Source organism: Egretta garzetta, unplaced genomic scaffold (assembly GCF_000687185.1).
Source record: "Egretta garzetta isolate BGI_Z169 unplaced genomic scaffold, ASM68718v1 scaffold100, whole genome shotgun sequence".
Taxonomy (NCBI): Eukaryota; Metazoa; Chordata; class Aves; order Pelecaniformes; family Ardeidae; genus Egretta; species Egretta garzetta.
In genome coordinates, this window is record NW_009258265.1 from 658,107 (window position 1) to 679,160 (window position 21,054).

Below are 21,054 nucleotides of genomic sequence, written 5' to 3' on the forward strand. Positions count from 1 at the left end.
GACCTTGTGGCAGCCCCTTCCCCAGGCCGGCATCCCGGTGTGGGGATGCGATTCCCTGCCGGATGGCCGCCCTGTGCCCCGTCATGGGGGAGAGACCTGGGAGTACTTTAACATCTTCGCGTTCATGGCTTGTCTGTCATTTTCCTCCGTGCACAGATTTCCTGTTTTGAAAACTAGGCTGATAGCTTTGTTGGAGCTTTAAAGCCCATAGCAGAAATAGGGTTCTCTAATAACACATTAGTTTTTGAGGCTGGTTACTGATTTGGGAGAGCAGTTGTAAATGCTCCCGGATGGATTCACTTTGCCCCCTGTAACTTAGATCTGCAGCGTTTGGAGGAAACGGCAGGGACAAAATGGACAGTTAATAAAAGGAACAATTGTACACTGCCTATTCTAGAGGGCACTTGCTGCCCTTCAAGAACTTTCCTCATCGCATATGCTCTTTATACCGCAAATCTTTATCTTCTGTCTCTTTTTTTTTTTTTTTTTTTTTTTTTCCCCCTCTACCTTAGTCCAGAAAATGAAACTGGAACAGACATTTCTGGAAATGAACTTGATTGGTGCAGTTGGGAAGATGTGATTCACAGTTATAATGAACATTGAGATTTGTCCCATTTTTTTCTCCGATCGGTGTTCGAATTCTGTATTTCCTGATTTTTAACCTGTTTACACAACTATGCTTTTTTTTTTTTTTTTTAACCCTTCAAATAATGGCATCCGTGGAGTTGGATTGCCAGGAGGTACCCCAGGTACATTCAGTGTATAGAAGCAGCTGTTACTCTAGAGGTATCAGATACTTTACTCCATGAAGTAAAAGGTTTAAACAAGTGTTATTTTCTTCTTATAATCCCTTCCTGTGCTTGGAAGAACCAAAGCTGTTGTCAGTGAAATCTGGAGTTCAGGGAGATCTAGTATTTCCAGGATTGGCCAAAAATAAACTACAGGGTAAAGAATGTTGCTGCTTTTTTTTTTTTTTTTTTTTTTTTTCTCCTAGTCATGCAGCACGGATGAAAAGCTCTGAAGCTTTTAGTCATAACACTCTGGTCCCATGTTTTCCTTTTAATAAAGCATCCAGTGGGAGAATGTGACATAATTGGTTTCTTGGATTTAGAGATCTTGAAATGGCTGGTCCAACAGATAGAAGAGGAAGCTCTCCAGCAGGGTTATGGTTTAAATACAGCAATATGGTGGCAAAATCATGTTGTTATTGCATGGTAATCTTGCATTTCTCTTGCAAGAAAATGCTTTCTACATGGTTATGCTGCAGAACAGGCGCTTTTGAGTCTCGTCAGTGGAACGGAATATTAAATCTCTCTCCTTGCATTGCATAATCCGAGTGTTGTTCTCCCATAGCAGCAGAAATGATGGAAGAATTGCACAGCCTGGACCCACGAAGGCAGGAACTACTGGAGGCCAGGTTCACTGGAGTCGGGGTTGCTAAGGTGAGTATAAGTACCTTTGGTAACAGGCATGACTGCTTCTCCATCCTGCGCTGCGCTTTGGTTTTTTAATTTCAAAATCGATAATTTTGCTTTGCTGGCAGAATGTTTTGTATCAACAGTTGTGTTTTGACTGCTAGTTTGCTTGAAGTATGTTTAAGAGGAATGAAAATGGGATCCCTATGAGCAGATGTTTTGCTATACAGAAGATTTTGGGTTCTAATTCAGTTCTGAGGAGTTGCTCCATCTTAAGGCAGCTTGTACACCCCAAAAAAACCTATGACAACTTTGTCTTTGGAAGCGGGAGAATCTCATCTGTCTCTTCCTTTCTCCAAGCGTACATTTGAGAACTGAATTTGGCCACTTGTTTCCTGTGTTTGATACAACATGTAACCAGGCTTAATATAATCAGGAATTTGTTCAGTTCTTTGTGCGTGCAGCATGCTAAAATTGTGTACTCGGTCGCATAGAACAGACACAGAAAAAGTATTTGAAGGTAAGCTCTCCTGTACCTGTGATCCACAACCTGCTAGTAAAATCCCATCTTTGTCCTCACGTACAACGTCGTAACTGTTCAGTAGCTGCCTTTCTTGAGTAAGGCACTTAAATAATAACATTGTGTGGTTGCTTGATACACTAGCATTAAGCTCTTAGTTCTGTAGGTGTCGTTGGTAGTGTTAATTGGTAGTCTGTCTGAGCAGTGAAATGGTGGTAGAACACATCTTAAACGAGGTCTGTGATAAGGGGTTTGCTTTTGAGGAAGATACAGCATTTTGGACAACATCGAGATAGATGGTAAAACAACATATCATTGCTAGATAATTTTCAGAAGCCTCTTGGAATTATCTAGGGAAGACACTCTAGATGCTGTATTTAGAAAAATTCAAAGCAAATCGGAACTTGAAAAAGGGTTTTGTTTGTGTTCATACTTTTCTTTCTGATCCGTACTTCAGTCAGGGCTCAAACTAGGTTAAGTCTTGGAAGGGAGCATGAGTAAGTAAAATGTTCAGCTGTAAGGTAGCGTAATAAGGAAGATTAACACTAGAAGTTGTTAAGGGGTAACAAGTTCAGTTACTGAAGTAAGGGAGGGGGGTTGATCTTTTCCCCCCACTCTTAAGATTTTATTTATTTTTAATCTTAAGGCTTTTGCTAGCATAAAATTACGCTACATAATGTATTTGCGATGTTGAAAGACTTGTTTTATACAACATTCCAACTTATGTACTTTTTCATCGTTCTTACCTCTTCCCCCATCTACGTCACTTTAACACCTTTCACTGTACCAGTATAGGTAAAGCCAAACAACTTTCTAGAATAGCTAAGACAGAAGCATAGATGCTATCGCTGCTTAAAACAGTGCCAACATACTCAGTGCTCACAAAGACTGTTAGGAACTGTTCCTTTTAAAGGAATAACCTTTAAAAGATACTGGAAAGCAAATCTTAATTATGTTTTCAATATGTTTGGAGCAGAAAGTACATGCCCTTTCTCTGTAGGGTGAATATTGAAAACTCATTTTTGCTTCTAAAGCATATCCAAGTACAAAAAGCCTCATTTCTTGGAGGCTTCCCTTTGAGCAAAGCTCTTTTGTTACTGAGTTTTATTTTTACCTGTTGTTATGCAGTATAGTGTTTTACTTTGTATTAGTCAGTAAACTGTTAAAGTGCATTACACTTATTTCAAACAATATATATCTATTTACTTGCATACTTGCTAATTTGCAATAGATGAGCCAACCATTGATATGAATTAGCATGACTCTACTATGTCGCAGCAAATCTCGGTTGCAATATTAATCTCAGATACTACATTCCCTCCCAGGTTGGTGCTTCAAATTCCCTCCCTACCCCCCCAAGTCTCCGTCCGTCATGCTCCGCACTGGCATTGGTAGGTCCTTGTCTTAAAGGGAATATATTGGGAAAGCTGTGATACAATTTGTATGATTCAACTAAGATTTTTAGCTGTCTCCAATTAAATGTTGAAGGAAGGCTACGTAGGGTAAGTTAGTGCCATCTAGTGGGACTGGGACTGGCACATCCTCCTGGGATAGAAGGTATTCTGTTGCTGTTTATTGCATAAAAGGAAGAAATGTCATCTTCAGTGCTCTCCTATTGGGTGAAGGCAGCCGGCAGTTGTAACTGAGCTTCCTGCCTTCCACTGACTTGTGGGGTATCGCTTAGTGTGTTTGGTTAGGTTTCTTTAATGTTCAAAAATACAGGGTACGTTTTGGACCTGTGTGAATCTAACGCGCTAATTTACATCCCTCATACAACTGCAGCTTTAAAGCCTGCTTTCCCTGCATGTTTGCAAGCAAAGAACAACTATACGTGTTTCTGAGAATAAGACTATGCTGATCTAGAATAAATTTTTAGGCTTGAAACTACTTCTAGCCATCATAGTTATGGGATTCTGGAAGAGCTTTCCAGTAACAGTAGTAGAGGACAGAAATCCTAAACTGTTTTGGAAACAGCTGTGTGCTTGTTACCTCCTGTGGTAGCTGAAGGCACAGCCCAATGACCGAGGTCATTTGCAGTCCCAAATGCCTCAAAATTCTGTTGCAGGTCTGTGATGAATTATCTCACTTAGCTGGAGAATATATTTCTCTAGAAGCTTGGGATTAATACATGGAATCAAATCTATGAGCAAGGAATGTTTCTAGGCAACTGTTATACTCGTGTGGTTCATCCAAGTCACTAGATAGCTTCAAAAAGCCAGTGGTGCTTTAGATGTCTATTCTTGCCATATGGTAAGGTGCCATTCTTCCCCAGATTTACAAAGCAAGTCCTTGAATTAACACATGACTATCTGACACCTACCAGTATTCGTGCTTATTTAACTCCCGTTTATGTTTACTTACTAGGGGAAATCTAAGCATATTCACTTGAGGCGTTAGTCTGACTAGTCATCTCAGACATCTTCCTTGGGTCAGTAGGTGCAGAAAACAAAATGTAGTTTGTTTCTCTAGATAACATTGTTTAGTTTGGTCTGTTCTCATCTTCTGCTTCCCTTCCCCCTGTCAGGGCACTGCCTTTAAGATATCAGGCGGATTAAATCCAAAGGATTTGTGTCATTTCCACAGACTTTTCCTGGATAAGAATTGGAATAGGTAATCATGATGGGTGAATCTGTATTTGCACACAGCTTGTCTCAGGCTTAACCAGGGTGGATCGTCACAGCGGCACACGTATCTTCCACAACTTTGGTCTTTAAAAGGTCTTTAAACTAAGTTGTGTGCGCTGCTTGATTATAGCTAAATTAAAAAGGCTGAAGTATTTCTAGAGAGAGTGACCTTCTCTGTCGTTCTATAGGAATCTTGTAGATCCAGATGACTATGCCAGCATTGAAGAAGTATTGGTCTTGGTGGTAGTTGCTGCTCCCTTTTCTCCCTCTTTGAGGTATCTCAGAGGGAAATGAAAATAACCTGAAGAGTGTCACTTATGTTACAGAACATCTGCCTCCAAAAAGAGAATCTATCATAAAAAAGAACAGCATTTACTTGTATTATTTTGTTTTTTACCCTTTCTTTGTCACTCTAGCAGTCTTGATCAGTTCAGTGACTACCAGTTGTGTGGTCTACTTGGCAACATTTTTAGCAGCAAAGTAACGAAGTTGAGAATTAATGTATGAGAATAATCACGTAGTCTTTGGGGGGAAGTGGTGCTGCCCAGTGATGGTCCTCAAGAGGTGTCGCATGCTACCAGATCTAGTTAACAAGAGTTTTGAAACTTAGAATTTAATTTATTACCTACCACAGGCAGTGTCAGGACTTTATGCCAGATACTTGAAAATTGTTTGGATGCTTCCATGTGCAATATTACTTATTTCAAATGTGTTGTCTGGCTACTAGAGCCCAGAAATAGTTGTCAGATCTCAGTTCTATTTCTGCCCCTGGGCTGAGGGTTAGGGTGAGTTGTGTCACCCTTCTGTCCAGTTTGCCATCAGTAAAATAAAAATACTATTTTTTTCATCTTGAGAGAACTCTCGAAGCATAATGGAAGCCAAAAAATCCTATTAGAAATCTGATTACCTATCAAATACAGCAGAGGTTACCTGTGAACATCTGATAGTAGCTTACCTTCTCATGGCAAAAAGGCATAGGTGATTCGGGGATTTCATTCCTGGCTATAATACCGAGTTTTTCTAAAAGCATAATTCAGAAGCAGGCTGTAGTTCTCGTATTTGTGTGATTCTTGAAATAAGATAAGAATACGTTAGCTGAATCTGGCTTAAACAGTAGTGCTGGACTAGAGTAACTGGAAAAACCATTCAACCATTTCACTTTGGTGTAAGCCTGTGCAGAGTCAGCACTAACTTTTAGTGGAACTAAAGATTGACTTTTTTCCTTTGAAATCTCTTGATTTGCTACACAACTTGGAAGAATTTGAGTTACCTTGGCTTGAGGCAGCGAAGCACATCTCCACCATTGAGTTAGCAAGAGAATTTTGTAATGCTTGTGGCTGTAAGTCCACATTAGAGACTCTGGCTAGGCAGCTTGAATTCCTAGAGGTCTCTTTCAATACGAGGAGTTGGAGAGCACAAAATGGAGACTGCCCAGCAGAAGAGTTGCGGACAGGCCTGAGGGATCATTTTGGGGAGCTTGGAGAGGCTGAGGAAATGCACAAGTCATGCGAGGCAGTAGATAGGCTTGAAGAGGAGATAGGTAAGGGCACTCTGAGTCAGGCTGGCTTTGTTATGGAAGATCCGGTGGGAGCTATTATCAGGCTAAGTTGTTTCTACTGAAACTTCAGCCATTGTGCCTCATTTGTGGCCTTTCCAGGGCTCTTGCAAAGGGAGAAATGACTAACCAGCTCGTGTGAGTGGACAGATTTTGAATTCTTGCCTTTGAGTAGGAGTCTTGAAAGCGCCTGCTACTGTTGCATCCACTTCTCAACATGGAGGTTTTGCTGTGCATAGGTAGGTCACGGACTTAGAAGCAGCAGTTGATAGGTGAATCACAAGGGAAAAGAGCATGCCAGCTTATCTCAGAAAGAAATTCCTTGCGGAGGAGGAAGTGTGTGCTGTTCTTGTGCTTGTCATTTGGGTAAACACTATAGAAACTATTAGCTTATTTCAGATGACCCACGTATTTTGAATTTTTGCTGAGCCCCATCACCGATTCTCTTGACAGGGTACAGTGGATGAGTGGGCTGTAAGTGATATCAGAGAAGTGCGGTATTATCCCAAAGTAGTCTATGCTAGAAAAGCCAGATGCCAGTGCAGATGACTTCTTCAGGAACAAAATTTATAAGCCCTTCCTGTGTAAACTATTGCATGTTTATTATTCCTTGCTATTACTTCCCCAGCAGTATTCCGATGTTGGAATTCTTTGCCATTGCTTACTTGTTTTTTTTTCCCCAAAATTCAGGTTTGTTCCTTTAATTCCTTTTGTGTCATGACCACTTATAATGGTATGCTAAATTAAGTACTGAACATTTATCCAGTGTCAGTTGCCAAGTTAAATATAAACAGTCAGGAATGATAAAACATAAATTGGAAGGTTTTTTTTATACACACACTCACTGACTGTTAGTTGAGGGGGAGATGCTTAGATGTATGGTTTCTCATATTCATTGTCTAAACCTGTTGCTATAAGCAGTTGATAACATGAGGTTATGGGTGAAACGTGTATCTAGCTGGTTGATCAGGAAAACTTGCTTTTTCTTTCTCTTGCATTACTACGTGAGAAGAGGTGCAGCTGAGGACTAGGCCATTTATTGCTTCGAGTACAGCACGTTCTAATGAACAATTTGTGTTTCCATAGCCAGAATACCTCAAAACAGGACCTTTTTGCCAACTTTGACATGAACAAGATGCTTCAGCTCCTTGCCTGTAAGACAGGCCTCATCCTTTACTGTAAGAGAAGGGCCAGCGGAAGGCCCTCTAGAAGATCATCAAGGGAGAGGAAAGCTCATGCAGTGGAAATGGGTCAAAAATTACCTAAAAAGAATTAATTCTGCATTTGTTCACAGTATCGATACACGTGACAGTGAACTTGCTGAATACTTAGAGACATCTAACAAGCTGTTCTTTTCTGGTTCCATAATTAAGTAGTTGGTTCCTTTTCACCCTTTCTGCTACTGTGTTGAGTTCAGTTTTATGATTTTGTCAGTGTAGTTTCTAGAGGAAGTTTTAAAGTAAAGGGAAAACAGGATTTTTGCACTTCCAAGAATTTGTGATCAGAACTGAACTGCTCTTTTGTTGACGCAAAAAAATGGGTTTGATTCCAACTGTTAGAGCTGTAAATTTCCCACACAGAATACATTGGTACAGGTAGTTGTGGTGCTGGAAGGAAGAAAAAACATTGCAGATTTTATATTAGGCATTTTTCCATCTGCTTGCATTCCAGAACTTTACATTTGGATGCAGACTGAGTGAATTTTTTTTTTTATTTTTTTTTTTGGTACTGGAGAGGATAAACTTGTATTTCTGAAAAAAATCTCAGGATCATTTCTAACTATAGACAACCTCATCAGTTTATTTCTCTGGGTTACCCTGGAATACAGGTCACTGCTGAAACATTGGCCCTCCATAAGCCGCTGACGTACCCTTGCAACCACGGTGTTCCTGAAAAGCTCAAATGTGGCATTTTGGGAGCAGCTGTTCCTGTCATTTGCTATCCATGTGCAAAATGGAGGCGGCGAGATTTAAGCAAATGTGGAAACAACTTTCACTTTCATCTTCTTCGTGTCAGAACCCCAGCCTGTCCATCTGAGACCAGCAAATGCTAATTTGTTGAGGTGCTCATGCACCTAATAAGGCTTTCACACTCACACAGAAAGTTGACGTCTTGGACGTGCTGCTGGGGTTTGAGTTCGTGAGAGGAAGTGAAGGGTTTTAGAGAACAGCATTTGTGCAGTTTATAAACAAGCTTTTTACATGGGTGGAAAGATTAACTTTCTGTTGCCGCTTGCCGTAAGATACTACATTTTTTTTATCAGTGAGGCCTTCATGTGGATGTAGCTAAGGTTGGTGTTGGCACCTCTGTTAAGTCCTGTTGGCCGAGGAATAAATCCCTGGAATAACCAAGAGTTGTACCTACAAGATTTGTGAGCTATCGTGTTGGGTGGTGGGGAGTTTGCTGCTTTGTTTATTGCTGAAGAGATGACGTGAAATATCTTTCTGGTCTTGAGCTATGTGTGTGATGATTTGAAGGGGTATTGGTATGGCTTAAAGAGTATAAATCTGCAATTTTTCTTAAACTAATTTATTTTTAAAAGGGAATCCTAAATGTGTAGCTTCTTGAGCAATAGCTCAAGTGCAATAGCACTGTTTTGGGTTTTTTTTTTGTCAAAGCAGCTAAGCACGTCCTTTTAGGAGAAACAAATTTAGTAGTTAACATTCACAGTGTAATACAGAAGGTAAATGGAACTTTTACTTTCTGTGGATGCCTGCTTGGAAATTGGGGTTAGTGATAGCTAAGTTGTGTCACAAGTTTAATTTGATGATGGTGTTTGTCTTGCAAAGGGGGAAGGGAGAACTGCTCTCCTGAGAAATAATCCACTGTGGGATTTCTCGGTGGTGGTAAGGCTTCTCCCCCACCCCTCCCATAGGTCTTCTGCTCAAGTGTATAATGAGAAGTGGCTTTGCCTTGAGGAAAGATTGATTGGTGGGAAGCAGTTAGTGCAAAAATAAGAATGTTAAAATAGAATCAATCTTTGGGAAAAGATGCTCACAAGTTATTAATGGAGAGGTGGTTTATCATGTCATTCTTCCTGTTAATACATTCCATCAGTAATTGTGAATCTTGTTTTTGTATCTTTGTCAAATTCGTCTAGATTTCTTAAGTTAGATCTGTGGGAGGATACTTTTGTGTCAGAGCACTAGGCTAAAACACAGTGACTTTGCATGATTCACTTTTTCGTTTTAAAACCAGTTTTGACAGAGATTTTAGAAAGTAATTTTCAAAAATGCTTGGATACGTAAAAATGCAGATGTGTATCCAGTAGAGCCTGCAAAGATGCAGGCCGGCTCCTGTAGGTACCTGGATACTATTTTGGTAAATCTATTCCAGTCTCTTGAATTCGTGCTTTAGCCTGGTAGGAACAACTGCTGTGTTGGCAGGTCAGCCATGGGTCCATAAAATAGCTTGGTGAGAGAGATTGCCAGTTGTACAGCTGTTAACACAACTTTCACTTGTTCATTTTCTTAGTGTTAAAAAAAAGCATAAGAAGACAGACATTTAAAGAAAAATCAGTGGTACTGCCAGCATCTGCTAACAGTAATAGCTGCCTTGCCAGATGGAAGATGCCTCTGAATTCTTAGCCCAGGGTCAAGCAGATGCTTGCCTGAAGAGCTGAGCTTGGAACTATCGCTGCTCAACAAATCAAAAGTTTTGTTTCTCACGCCAGTTGTCTTAGACTTTTATGAATACCGCCTTAGCTGTTTTGTGGATGTGGTTAAATAGGGCAGTTAGGATACAAACTGATACAGAAATATCATTGGAAAGACTGGATCCCTATACTGAGAAAGGACCGTCCAACTGGCCCTCCAACTTCTGCCTTGCTCCAAACGACTTCTGAAGTTTTTTAGTGCCCCATCGTGTGTCTGGGGATCTGACCTGTGTTGCTGCTGCTGTATCCATGTAACTTAGAGCAGTGTAGCATGTTGCTGCTGTATCCATGTAACTTAGAGCAGTGTAGTTAGCCTAGAGATGCAATGCTTGATAGGACGTATCTGCCTTGTATGGAAGTTGTTTCTAACGGTCTTTGCTTGTTTTTCACTAGGGTCCATTAAATAGTGAGTCTTCCAACCAGAGCTTGTGCAGCGTGGGTTCTCTGAGTGATAAAGAATTGGAGGTAAGCAGGCACAAATCCTCATGGTAATCGGGTTTAAGGTGGACATGAATGAACTCAAAACATAGAAGGAGTTGTGTGAGAGTGAGTGACAGTGTTCTTTGTTTGGGGTGTGAAAGGGACTAGTGGAAGTATTTAGGCTGGATCTTAACCCTACAGTCTTTGGACCATGCTGTGAAACAGTCCTTGAAGCTTCCCACTGTAGCAGGCAGATTTTACCCAACCCCAAAACCACAGCATTCATAAAGTTCAGCTTATGACATTGTTTTCAGCTGCATTGTGATTTGTTTGCTGGTTTTGGATACAGTTTTGGCCAAATAAAAAGCCAGAGAGCATTAATGGAAAAGTTTGCCTTACCTATCAAATATGTGAATTTGCAGAAGTCTGTACAAAGCAGAGCATTTTTATGAATTGCTCTGTGGAAGCGTGGGGAGGTGAAAATTGATGCTTTGTCCCTGTTTAATCTCACTGCTTTAGGATTAACTATTTCAAAACACTTGCTAAAGCAGCAAAATTAATTGCAGAGTTACATTTTTACTTTAAAATTCCATGTTAATAAAGCAAAATCTCAAATTTAAATACATTTTCTTATGCATTTAAAGAACTTCCCACATGGTTACCATGTAAGTCTTGGATCATATTTCCCTCTGTTATATGGCAGTACTAATCTGAGGTGTCTGGTGAAGCTAAGTCTTTTGAGAACTCAGTATCTCAAACTCCGTATAAGTAAGTGTAGTTAATAGTGGAAAACGGAGTACTCATTCTTATTTTACTTGAGTTTTTTTATGAACTTCTGTGGAGTGATTTAAATTGACCAAGCTGACGTAACCAAATCTGCCATTCCTTGCTTTTTCAGTCGGTAACAGGTAATGTTGTAATTTTTGTTATGTAAGTACTTGAATGGAAAAACAACTTAAACTGAACCTCATTAATATGCTTACAGTTCCATGGAGGCTGAAACGGAGCCTGTGGTGTTAACAGTCACGCCAACGCTGTTCATGAGTTGCTCTTCACTACGCAGTGAGGAGGCAAAGTCATTGACTTTTATGCGTACAGGAGCTGGTACAGCAAGCCTCTAGATAGTTACGGAGTTTTCAGTCCCCCCCGTTTTAAAAAGTACTTTGCAGACACAATGGCCACCTTTGTCTTAAGATCCCTTCCATCCTCTTACCAAAACAATAACATGTTGGTGACTGCCCAGCTAGATGTCCAGCATCCGCTGGGGACACAGCCAGGTTCAGATTCTGGCTGTGTTAGTTTTATCCTTTTCATCCTATTAAAGAAGGTAGATTGATTTCTGTGCTTACTGTGTGCAAGTCTTTTGGCAGAGATCTTTAAACAAGGTACTTTGGACTTTGGTTTCCAAAGAGCATGAAACTTAGGTTTACCACAGACTTTCTGGCCATGGCTTTCCCTCCCCCAGGGATGTGTTTTGCTCCCTGTGGTTTTCTTCCTGCCCCCAGGCTATAGTTTAGTGGTGGCTGCAGTGATTGTAAAGCATATAGCTCAGAAATTATTTGGGACACTTTGGGATAAGAGATGTTTTTAAAATGACGTTGGTGATGGAACTGACAAGATATCTTTCCTTCCAGCAACCTCATTAAGCTGCTTCTAGAGCAGTGCTTCCTAATGTTTCCAGCAGGTTTGGCCACATAAGTGACCCTGGTGATGGGGAAAGCACCATGCCAGGGTCTCTGTCACTCTCGCATGTCTAGGCTTGCTAGCCTTGTACAGACCTTTAGGCGTGACACTTTTGGAGCCTTCAAGCCTCCCACCTGTGCTCTGTATTGTGCCTGTACGAAAATATATCACTGTCCACTGCTAATCTGCCCCTCAGGTCTCTGGTTGCTCGCAGAAATGGCAGATGCAACCGACCCTTGACTTTAATGAGAGATAAGTCCGGATGAATTGCTGCATCTGTGGCAGCTTTCTCCTGGCTGCCGTCTTGGGGAGCTCTGCCTTGTTTTGTGTAAGGTTGCAGTTGTGCACCAGTAGACAGGCTACTTCTTGTAGCCATCTGCAAAGAGCTTTGGGGAAAAGCATTAGCTGCAGCAAGACAAAATGTCCTGGTAGACTGTGAGTAGCTACTGGACTGCAAATTTGGATGTCTGTACTCAAACCTCTTGTCCGTTACTCCTCTTGTACCAGTACTGTGATCACTGTCAAATGGTTCGTACAGGTTCTTACAAGTGTTTGAACTTGTTCTGCTAACCATGTGAGGTATCCGGGCAGTAGAGGCTGGCTTGCTGCAGCTGAAATAAAAAAGAATAAAAAAATAACCTCATTCCTAACCATGTTCTTTCCCTTCTGCAGCACATGTATCAGAAGGTAGTAGCTGTTTGAGAGCAGTTGTTTCTTCAAGTACCAGCAGTAGAAACAAATGCACCAGAGAAATGAAATGGCCACTGGGGATATGGAGCAGATTATTGTCTTTTGGTGTTTTCTTTAAATCTTGGAATAACTGCAGAAATGTTAATTTTGAAGTATTGTTTAACAGACTCCTGAGAAAAAACAGAATGACCAGCGGAATAGAAAAAGGAAAGCAGAAGCATATGAGACCAGTCAAGGTAATTCTTTCTCCTGACCCTGCTGCAGGATTTCTGAACGGTTGGTAATTTGTGCACGTTTGGCACAGTCAGTGTCCTAGGAAACTAATGGCTCTTCTCAAGGGTGTGTCAGGCAGCTTGTTATAAACTACTCCATGATGGTGTAGTTCTCTTCTGGGAGCCTTGTTATCCTCATTGGCAGGAAAATACTCGTCTTCAGCTTATTCGCACAAACTATTGCATTTTTATGGGACAGACTGCCCAAAGGCTTAATATGGCTTCTCCGACGTGTTGTTTTGGTCCCGCGTCACTACGTATACAGCAGCCAGGCTTCAAAATACAGGCTGTACTCTCTTCCTTGCTTTGTGAGACGTATGCCTGCCTTGTTAGAGTAAGTTCTCACCACAACAAATAGAGAACAAACTGTGCTCAAGTATAAAGCAGGCAGTGCTGTCTCAAGAGTACTAAGAAAAACCCAGTGTGTTCAAGTCCAAGTTCAGATTTCCTAGCAAATGGGCATAGGGGCAGATTTCTGTTTCTTTTATTCTTCAACAAGCAAGTAACAAGGATTGTGTTGACAGAACTGCTTTGATAATATTATAATAAGAGAAAAGGGCTAATTTTTAATGAGCTGGTATTGAGCCACCACTAATTATCTCCCTAACTCTTTATAGGAATGCTTGTGAGAGATCTAATATGCAGTAATTTACCTGAAGGTGGAGGAGTAAAAGTACCCTTTGCTCTGTCCTTATCTTGAAGGAAATTTTGGAGAACCTATGCAACATTCAACAACATTTAGTGTTTTCTAAGTACTTTAGCAAGTGCAAATCCTGTTTGATTGGATTTGACATGTTGGGAATTAAGAGTTAATTGAATTGTCAACTGTAAACCCTCCCAACAACAGCTCAAGAGCTGTAACCCTGGGACGGTCTTTTGTTATGCAGAAGCGCCTGTTGTGATAGGTGTTGCACCTTTCTACAGGGTGTCAAAATATTGAATGGCATCATAACTTCTGTTCTTAAGAATATCAACTCTGATTTTCATCCTTTGTTTTCCTTTTTAGGAAAAGGCACTCCTAGAGGACATAAAATTAGTGATTATTTTGAGGTAAGCACCTTTACGTTGTCTGAGAAATCTGCTTGAATTCAAAATATGCAAAATGTGTAGATGGAAGTCTGTAATGTGACTTCTGTTACTGATCCATCATTGGCGTCACTGATTGATGATGTTAACCTGATATGCTCAAATCTGATTAGGTAGAGGATATGAGATTTTGGGAGGTTGGTTTTTAAATTTCTTTGAACAGCTGATAAAACAATTTTTTAAAAGAGCAGCCATGTAAGTATAGGTTTGAGGTTGACTTCCACTGGAACCTGGGCCTCAGATGAGGATATCTCTGAGCATGCAAACCTATTTTGATACAGGTACAGTGCTGCAAAAGAACCTACCTGCAAAATCCCGCTGATTTGAATAGAAAGTTGTTTATAGTGTTCCCTCTTTAGAAAAGCTTGCCATGGGAAGCTGGCACCGCACAGGAGGCAGAGACCCCTCCCCAAAGCGGTGACAGACATTCTAAAAATCAATATTCTTTTTTTATTGCATAGTTTGTGAAGTTTTTCTGGGTCTGCACAGTCCAGAGCTCTAACTTTTTTTAAGTTTATTCTTTATTTTACTGAGTAACTTGGAATCAGAATTAAGTGCTTATTAGTGCTTCCGTCTTTCCTGGCTGAAGTTTTTTGTAAGTGAGGTACACTGTGTGGTGCAGGAACATAGGAATTTCTGTACTGACTAGACCAGTCGCCCTGCTGCTGACATATCCTGCCTGTAACAGTGACTGCACAGATGCTTCAGTGGAGGTGTACACTTCTCACACTTCTGTGGAGCACAGTTATACACGTCTCCTCACAGGGAAGGGGCTTCCTAATTCTATATAGTAAATAATTGATCTATGTCCATGTGTGCAGATTTACATCTCTTTGTGTTAAAATGAAAAATGTACTCAATGCAAATGTGAGTGTTTGTCTGAAGTACTTATTTTTGCTGTTATTTTTGAAAACCATGCATGAAATTTCAAGGTTTTTCTCTTAGCTTTTATTGTTTGTTTAAATGAGTCCCTAGAGCCTATAAGGGTTCGTTTTTAAGATTAATGTGTTTCCTCCATCTCTGTTAAATTCACTTAAATATAGTATCTCTGTGGAACTACTGATGATCAAATCTGTTGTTTTGGCCAGTTTGCTGGGGGAAGTGGCCCAGGAACCAGTCCCGGTAGAAGTGTGCCGCCTGTCGCCAGATCATCACCGCAGCATTCCTTATCCAACCCCTTGCCGGTAAGTGTTCTCCCTGGGGACAGAGGTGGTGGCATGGCATTGATTAGGTTGGTGGCCGTGCTTCAGACAGGTAATAAAAGGTTCTGAACAGGAAAGAAGGGTCTCTTGGTGAGTCATTTGGCTTATTCTGTATTCAGTTTTTTTTTTTAAATCTGAAACTGGGTTCTGGCAGCAAAGCCAGATGTCTAGGACCCTGTAACAGTGGCTAGTCCAGTTGTAACTGATACGAATATCTGAGCTTAATGAATGTTTGTAGCATGCTGTGTGGTTTACAGATAGATCACTGTCCTTAATAAAAGGTGGAACTGACAAATTAGTTATCTTGTATTTCATTGTAGCTCATGAACTTCTCCACTGAGTTGGGAGTATGTTATATGCTCGTACAGCACTAGTACAATGCTATTCTAGTCTTGGCTGGACCCTTTGGGTATACTGAAAAGTGTGCATACCATAATGATATTAGGAAGGTCTTTTACTTCTGTTTACATGCATGTGACTTGTAAGGAGCGTTAGCAAAAGCTTGCAAGGAAGCGTGTATACATGCACATCTGTTGCTATTTTTTGTTACATAATTCCATTTTGCTGTCGCAGCATTTCTGCAACATCTGAATGTGAAGAAATAACCAGTATTTTAAAGCCATTTTAGCACAAGGCAGCTAAAAAAATGTCTTTCAACTAGCAAAGCAATATTCAGAGGCTCTAGTTTTGTCTGATCTCTAGTTTTGAACATTGCCTGGGCCCCTCTTTAAAAATCTTCAGCATTTGTTGAGTGTCACAGACGTACAGAGCATTGTGGGAAAGGTTAGTATTCAAAAAATCAGATGCAAAGTCTTTAGTGATTACATTATTCTGCAGAGACCATTGCACAGTTCATGAATGTGTACTGAGCTAAATCCCAACGTTGAATGCTCTGCTCAGAATTCAATGTATGTTGCTAGATTTCAGAAGCTTTGTAATACTGCTTTAATGGAGAGCTTCGGATACGCTTCTAGGTATTTTTTTATGTTTATAAAAATTAAAATATATCATGTTAATCGAATGGCCCTTCCTCCTGTCTCATATTAATTCACTAATAGACCTCTTTAAAGAGAAGTTAATGAAAGAAATACCATCTCTGAATGTTGCAGATGTGTGATGTATTAGGGACAGTTCTTTATTCCAGCAGATGAGATGCCCTACAGGTGTTTATAATGGGACAAGCTGATTCTTCCTTTTGTTTTCTTCTTCTACGCTTGTGTGTATTGAGTAGGTAAAAGTTTGAACAGGGTATTCTCATGTGGTGAAGACTGATGTTACAGTTCGTTTCAGCTAGGCCAGTTTGTCTCTCGCCTTACGCAGGTGCTCTTTGTGTTTCTTATCTTCTGTTCTTTACTCTCGCAGCTAAACCCGTGTAATGTTTGCTTATTCATAACAAACTATTGTGTGCGTTTGCAAGATCTGTCCTCTTCTTACAAACTGCATCAATGATTTGAGCTAAACCCAACAAAATGGGGGGATGAGTGAAAATTGGAGAAGATCGAGTATCTTACCCATTACAGATGTCAGTATAGCCTAGGAGGGGAACAGTGTTAAACCGTCTTTCACAATGAGACAAACCTCCAAGTTAATCTACACTGTACTGGAAATTTTCTGCAATCAGAACATGTGGAGGAATTGTAATGGCTTCAGGATGTTACTTCTTGTCTTCAAATCTCTTGACTGCTTTGAATTGCCTTGCTTCTCCTTTGATCAGAAGAATGATCTGCAGGTCTTCAGACTCTTGCAAGGTCGCTGTCATATACAAGCATTCTTTTGGGGAAGAAAGCACACTCTTGACATTTGTAATGTTAGCCAGAAAATACGCTTTGGGTTGCAATTTAGGTTTTTAAGAAAAACCGGAGCCTGACCTGACTGTTTATTTTCTGTGTGGAATATGTCTGGCCCGGAGTTACAGCTTGGAAGGACTTAGATGATTATTACCCAGGCTGCCAAGTTTTAGCAGTGATGGGCTGGCTTTTAACGCGAGGGCAGTGAGATTCTGAGTGCTGTAATCAATGTGGCTCAGATGATTCTAGTCCTCGTTGAACCCAATTCCTGTATCACAGTTGAAAAATGAGTCTACTGCAGGAGAAAGGAGCTTTGAGAGATGCAATGTGTCTCTTAAAGATTTCGGTAATGCATTAGTACTTTACTTACCTTGCAGGAGATTGGTCCTAGCTCTAATGACAGAAATGAGGTTACTGTGAAGTCTGGGTCCTAGGCATGGTTGGGTTGCTGACATTTAGCCGTTCTGATTTGGTTTACTTCACCAGAATAATGACTGTATTGTGACATTGGCTGTTTTAAAATGAGTCCTTAAAAAACATCAAGTTGTATAATTTTGAATGCATTGACCAAAGTTGCAGTGCACTAAGATTTTTGCATCTGCAGCCCCACTGGCTCTGAAACGCATGTATTTGCAAAGGAAGGGAATGTGTTAAGGAATTCTGTCCTGTGTGTTCATTTGTTACTTTTTTTTTTTTTTTTTTTTTTTTTTGATTGTGACCTTCATCTACTTTTTGATGTCTGCCATCGGAACAATCACTCCAGGAGTCCTGTTTGAGTTATCAGATCCTCAACATGCTGCCTGCTCATTCCTGAGCTGCTGCTTCACTGACAACAGTTTTGGCAGAGTCAGAGAATCGCTTTTTTTTTTAAAAAAAAAAAAAAAGTTCATTGTATTTTTTTTGACTGTGTTACAGCGGCGAGTGGAGCAGCCGCTGTATGGGGTAGACGGCAGCACAGCAAAGGAACCGCAGGAGGAACACTCTGCTCTGCCAACGCTGATGTCGGTGATGCTGGCGAAACAGCGGCTAGAGAATGAGCAGCTGGCACAGAGGGGAGGTGGCCTCTGTTTTACTTTTGTCTCGGTGAGCAGCTCTGAAAAGATTTGAATCCCAAGGGATCTTTCTAGTTAAGGGATGGGGAATTTGAAGCTTTTCTGCTCAAAGACAGTGGTTCAAGTGCTGCCTGGTTTATAGATGACCAAGTCTACCATCTTCTGGTAAGTTCATCTTCCTTGTGAAGAGTTCTAGGTCCCAGGCTTTGCTTGTTTAATAAAATGATGTGAGTTTTAAGTTAATGACTCAAAATCCTGCATAGATCAAAATAATAGCATCTGAGAGGCTACTTTGATAGATGCAAAAAAGCAAAAGAATGAGGTATAGTCTTGCTGTGAGAAATGTTTGGTTTGGCCTCACTTAATCTCAGCTGACATTAGGCTTTTAAAAGCTTTGTCTTTTAGCAGGTTGGGCCAGGCTTCTTGCAAGAAATTAACTCTCTTGTTTTAATGAACTAAATCTTTAGAGCATTCTTAAACCTTAACATGAAAGTATGGTACCCAGGCCAGGCTGCACCTCCCATGTAAAGATAAGTGTATCTGCATGGGCACTAGTGATCATGCTGAGGAGCATATAACAATACACTAACTTTCTTTTGCAGGCCCAGCAAGGCAGCCCATCTTCTACCGGATCAGGGAACACTGAGCATTTCCTGAGTGTACAACAACTTCCCAAAAACAGATTTCCATCCAGCACAAACAGTCACAGGTATAGCTCACTAGATGATACATCTCTTGGATATGAGATTGAAGCTTGATGCAGCTTGTCTTCCACTCCAGAGGATGCAACTTGTAGTAGACATAATATTTCCAGTGGAAAGAGCCAGTAGTCCCAACTCAGTTTGTAACTACCAATTGCACTCTGAATTTTGTTCCTTGTCCTGTAAAGGATGCTTTTGAGTTACTGCTACTGGAGTTTGCTTAATCTGTTACTGAGGCTTTCCTGTGTCAATACTGTGGGCAGTTCTTCAGCTGTGTGCAGGTGTGTTCAGGAGAGGGACACCTTAGCTCGGTTTCAGTTCTATTGTAGCCTGACTTTCTTCCTCTCTTTTTAAGTGAAGATGTGAAGAAAACCTCAGTGATAGTTACGAATGCCTCTATTCAAGCGCTGGGTCATGGGTGCGTCCACACTGCTTGCAGTAAAAATATCCACAGTCTGGCTGGAAGTTCTTTGGCTTCTGCAGAGTACACCCATGGCATAGTTTGTCCTGTCAAGGTGGAACGTGATGTGCTCCTGACGGTGCTTCTCAGCAACTTCACTGACCTGGAGTCAAGGAGTAGCTCTTTGACTCTGCTGCTGTCTTTTTGGTGCCTTTTTAAATTGTTAAGATTCTTCTTGTGGCTTTATGGCAAGATTTACTTTTAGCTGTGTCATCTTCCTCTGTTGCTTATAAGGATGTTCAGCTTTATCTGCAATGCGCCTTGCTTATTTCTTCTCTAGGCCCGCTTTTAATCTTCTTTTGATTTTCATCTCTGATTTCTCTGTGACTGACCCTTCCCTTAAGTGACTTTTAAACAATCACTTTTGTGTCAATCATTTTCTCACATCAGTCTGTGTCAGAGATGATTTTATTGCTGGGGGAAGTTCATTCTCCATTTCCCCAGCAGGTGGTACAAGTTCTTTGTTCATGAAGGACAGCAGTTCTACCTCTGGAGATACTTAACCAGCTTAAGTCTCTGAGCTCTGTTGTGTCACTAGGGTCACATTTGTTGTCTGTAGTGTTAAAATGCTGGTCTGTGAAGATCCCTGTTTCTTGCTAGTGCATGGGGAGTTCTTGTGTGAGAATGATGCCTTAACTCAAGAACCTGCCAGAGATAACTTTCAGATCTCAATCTTTGTTGTCCCAACACCAATGCTTAAAATAATGGTCCCCCCTGGAGGGAGCAAGATGTTTTTATTCTCTCCTGTGCTTAGCATGTTCACAGGGTCCAACTTCCTTGGAAAGGGTGACATGTTCTCTGAGCATGCTTTCTGCTGATGCTCAGCTTTGTGGTATTCTCCAGAGGTCTAAATGTAGCATACGCTTAAGGCAAAGAATCCAGGAAGATGCTTGACTGTGTGATGAGGATGTGCGTACATTCTTGTTTTTCCTTCCAAACCTGTTTGGAGTTGATAGGGTTAAAAAAAAAACCCTCTTCAATGACTTCCAGTTCGAATCGCTTCTGGCAATGACAAAAGCAAGTCAGCATGAGCGTGATTTTCGTAGCACTTTTGGTCAGTGCTAGGGCCCTTGAAGTGCTCTGAGGCAAGGTGGGTTGTGATGAAGTCGCAGGTAAGAGCATGCATCCTGAAGTATGACTTCATCTGACACAGCACAAGCATGTCTGTGCATTTGGCAAAATGGCATAACAGTCGCTTACTAAAATGTTCTGCTGCTTGGCTGAGTGGACGCAGCCTAGGTTTTCAGCAGACAGCCTACTTGTTGCCTTCAGCGGCAAAAGCTTTTGTTGCACGTGCTTCCTGCAGGCTGTTGGGAAGTATAAACCAGGTTAAGGCAGAAGTGGGGTGACCTGCCCAGGCCGCCTCCTTTGTCTTTTGGGATTTAGGTTCATCTTGGTTGACGTGCAGTGCTGGCAGGTGTTCTTTTTGATCTTTCCCATACTGGGCATATGTAGAGAAGCAACAGTCTGCCAAGTTTGTCTCTTACTTCATGGTGTTAGCTTCCAGGCAAGCCTGAAATTTGGAGAACAGTTATGTAACAGCTCCACAGGTAAGTCTCTGCTAACTCTCCTCAGAACCAGGATAGTTGCTTGGTAGCCATAAATGTGAAATCTGTGTGTGCAGTCACGGAGCAAGATTCCCTTGTGTTGACTTGGGGTTTTTTTACGTGTTGTGTTCATGTACATGCTGACTTCTTCCCCTTTTCTTCCCCACCCATTAATCAGAGTATGAAGTTTCAAATATGCTATGTTCTCTAGCAGTAAGAATGTGTCTTTTGTCTTCTGTTCCTGAGTGTAACTCTCACTTCATTGATGAAGGTGTTTGAGATATGCTGCACCCCATAAAACTTTCCAAATAGGTTTCACTCAAGAACTGTAAAGCACCTGTCCCTAGTGGGCACTAATACATCAGTTTGTCAGAAATAAAGACTC

At 41.0% G+C, this 21,054-nt stretch overlaps 1 protein-coding gene across 1 annotated transcript in view; it reads left to right on the forward strand.

Moving 5' to 3' along the window:
* The first annotated feature begins 1,300 nt into the window (after positions 1-1,300).
* TLK2 (tousled like kinase 2) overlaps positions 1,301-21,054 on the forward strand; it is a 41,943-nt gene continuing 22,189 nt past the window's right edge. Inside the window, 9 exon segments of the mRNA XM_035903561.1 lie at positions 1,301-1,442; positions 3,261-3,326; positions 10,163-10,234; positions 12,729-12,798; positions 13,841-13,884; positions 15,009-15,104; positions 17,825-17,992; positions 18,564-18,611; positions 18,614-18,670. Of these exon segments, the coding sequence (XP_035759454.1) occupies positions 1,362-1,442; positions 3,261-3,326; positions 10,163-10,234; positions 12,729-12,798; positions 13,841-13,884; positions 15,009-15,104; positions 17,825-17,992; positions 18,564-18,611; positions 18,614-18,670 (702 nt within the window). The 5' untranslated portion in view covers positions 1,301-1,361.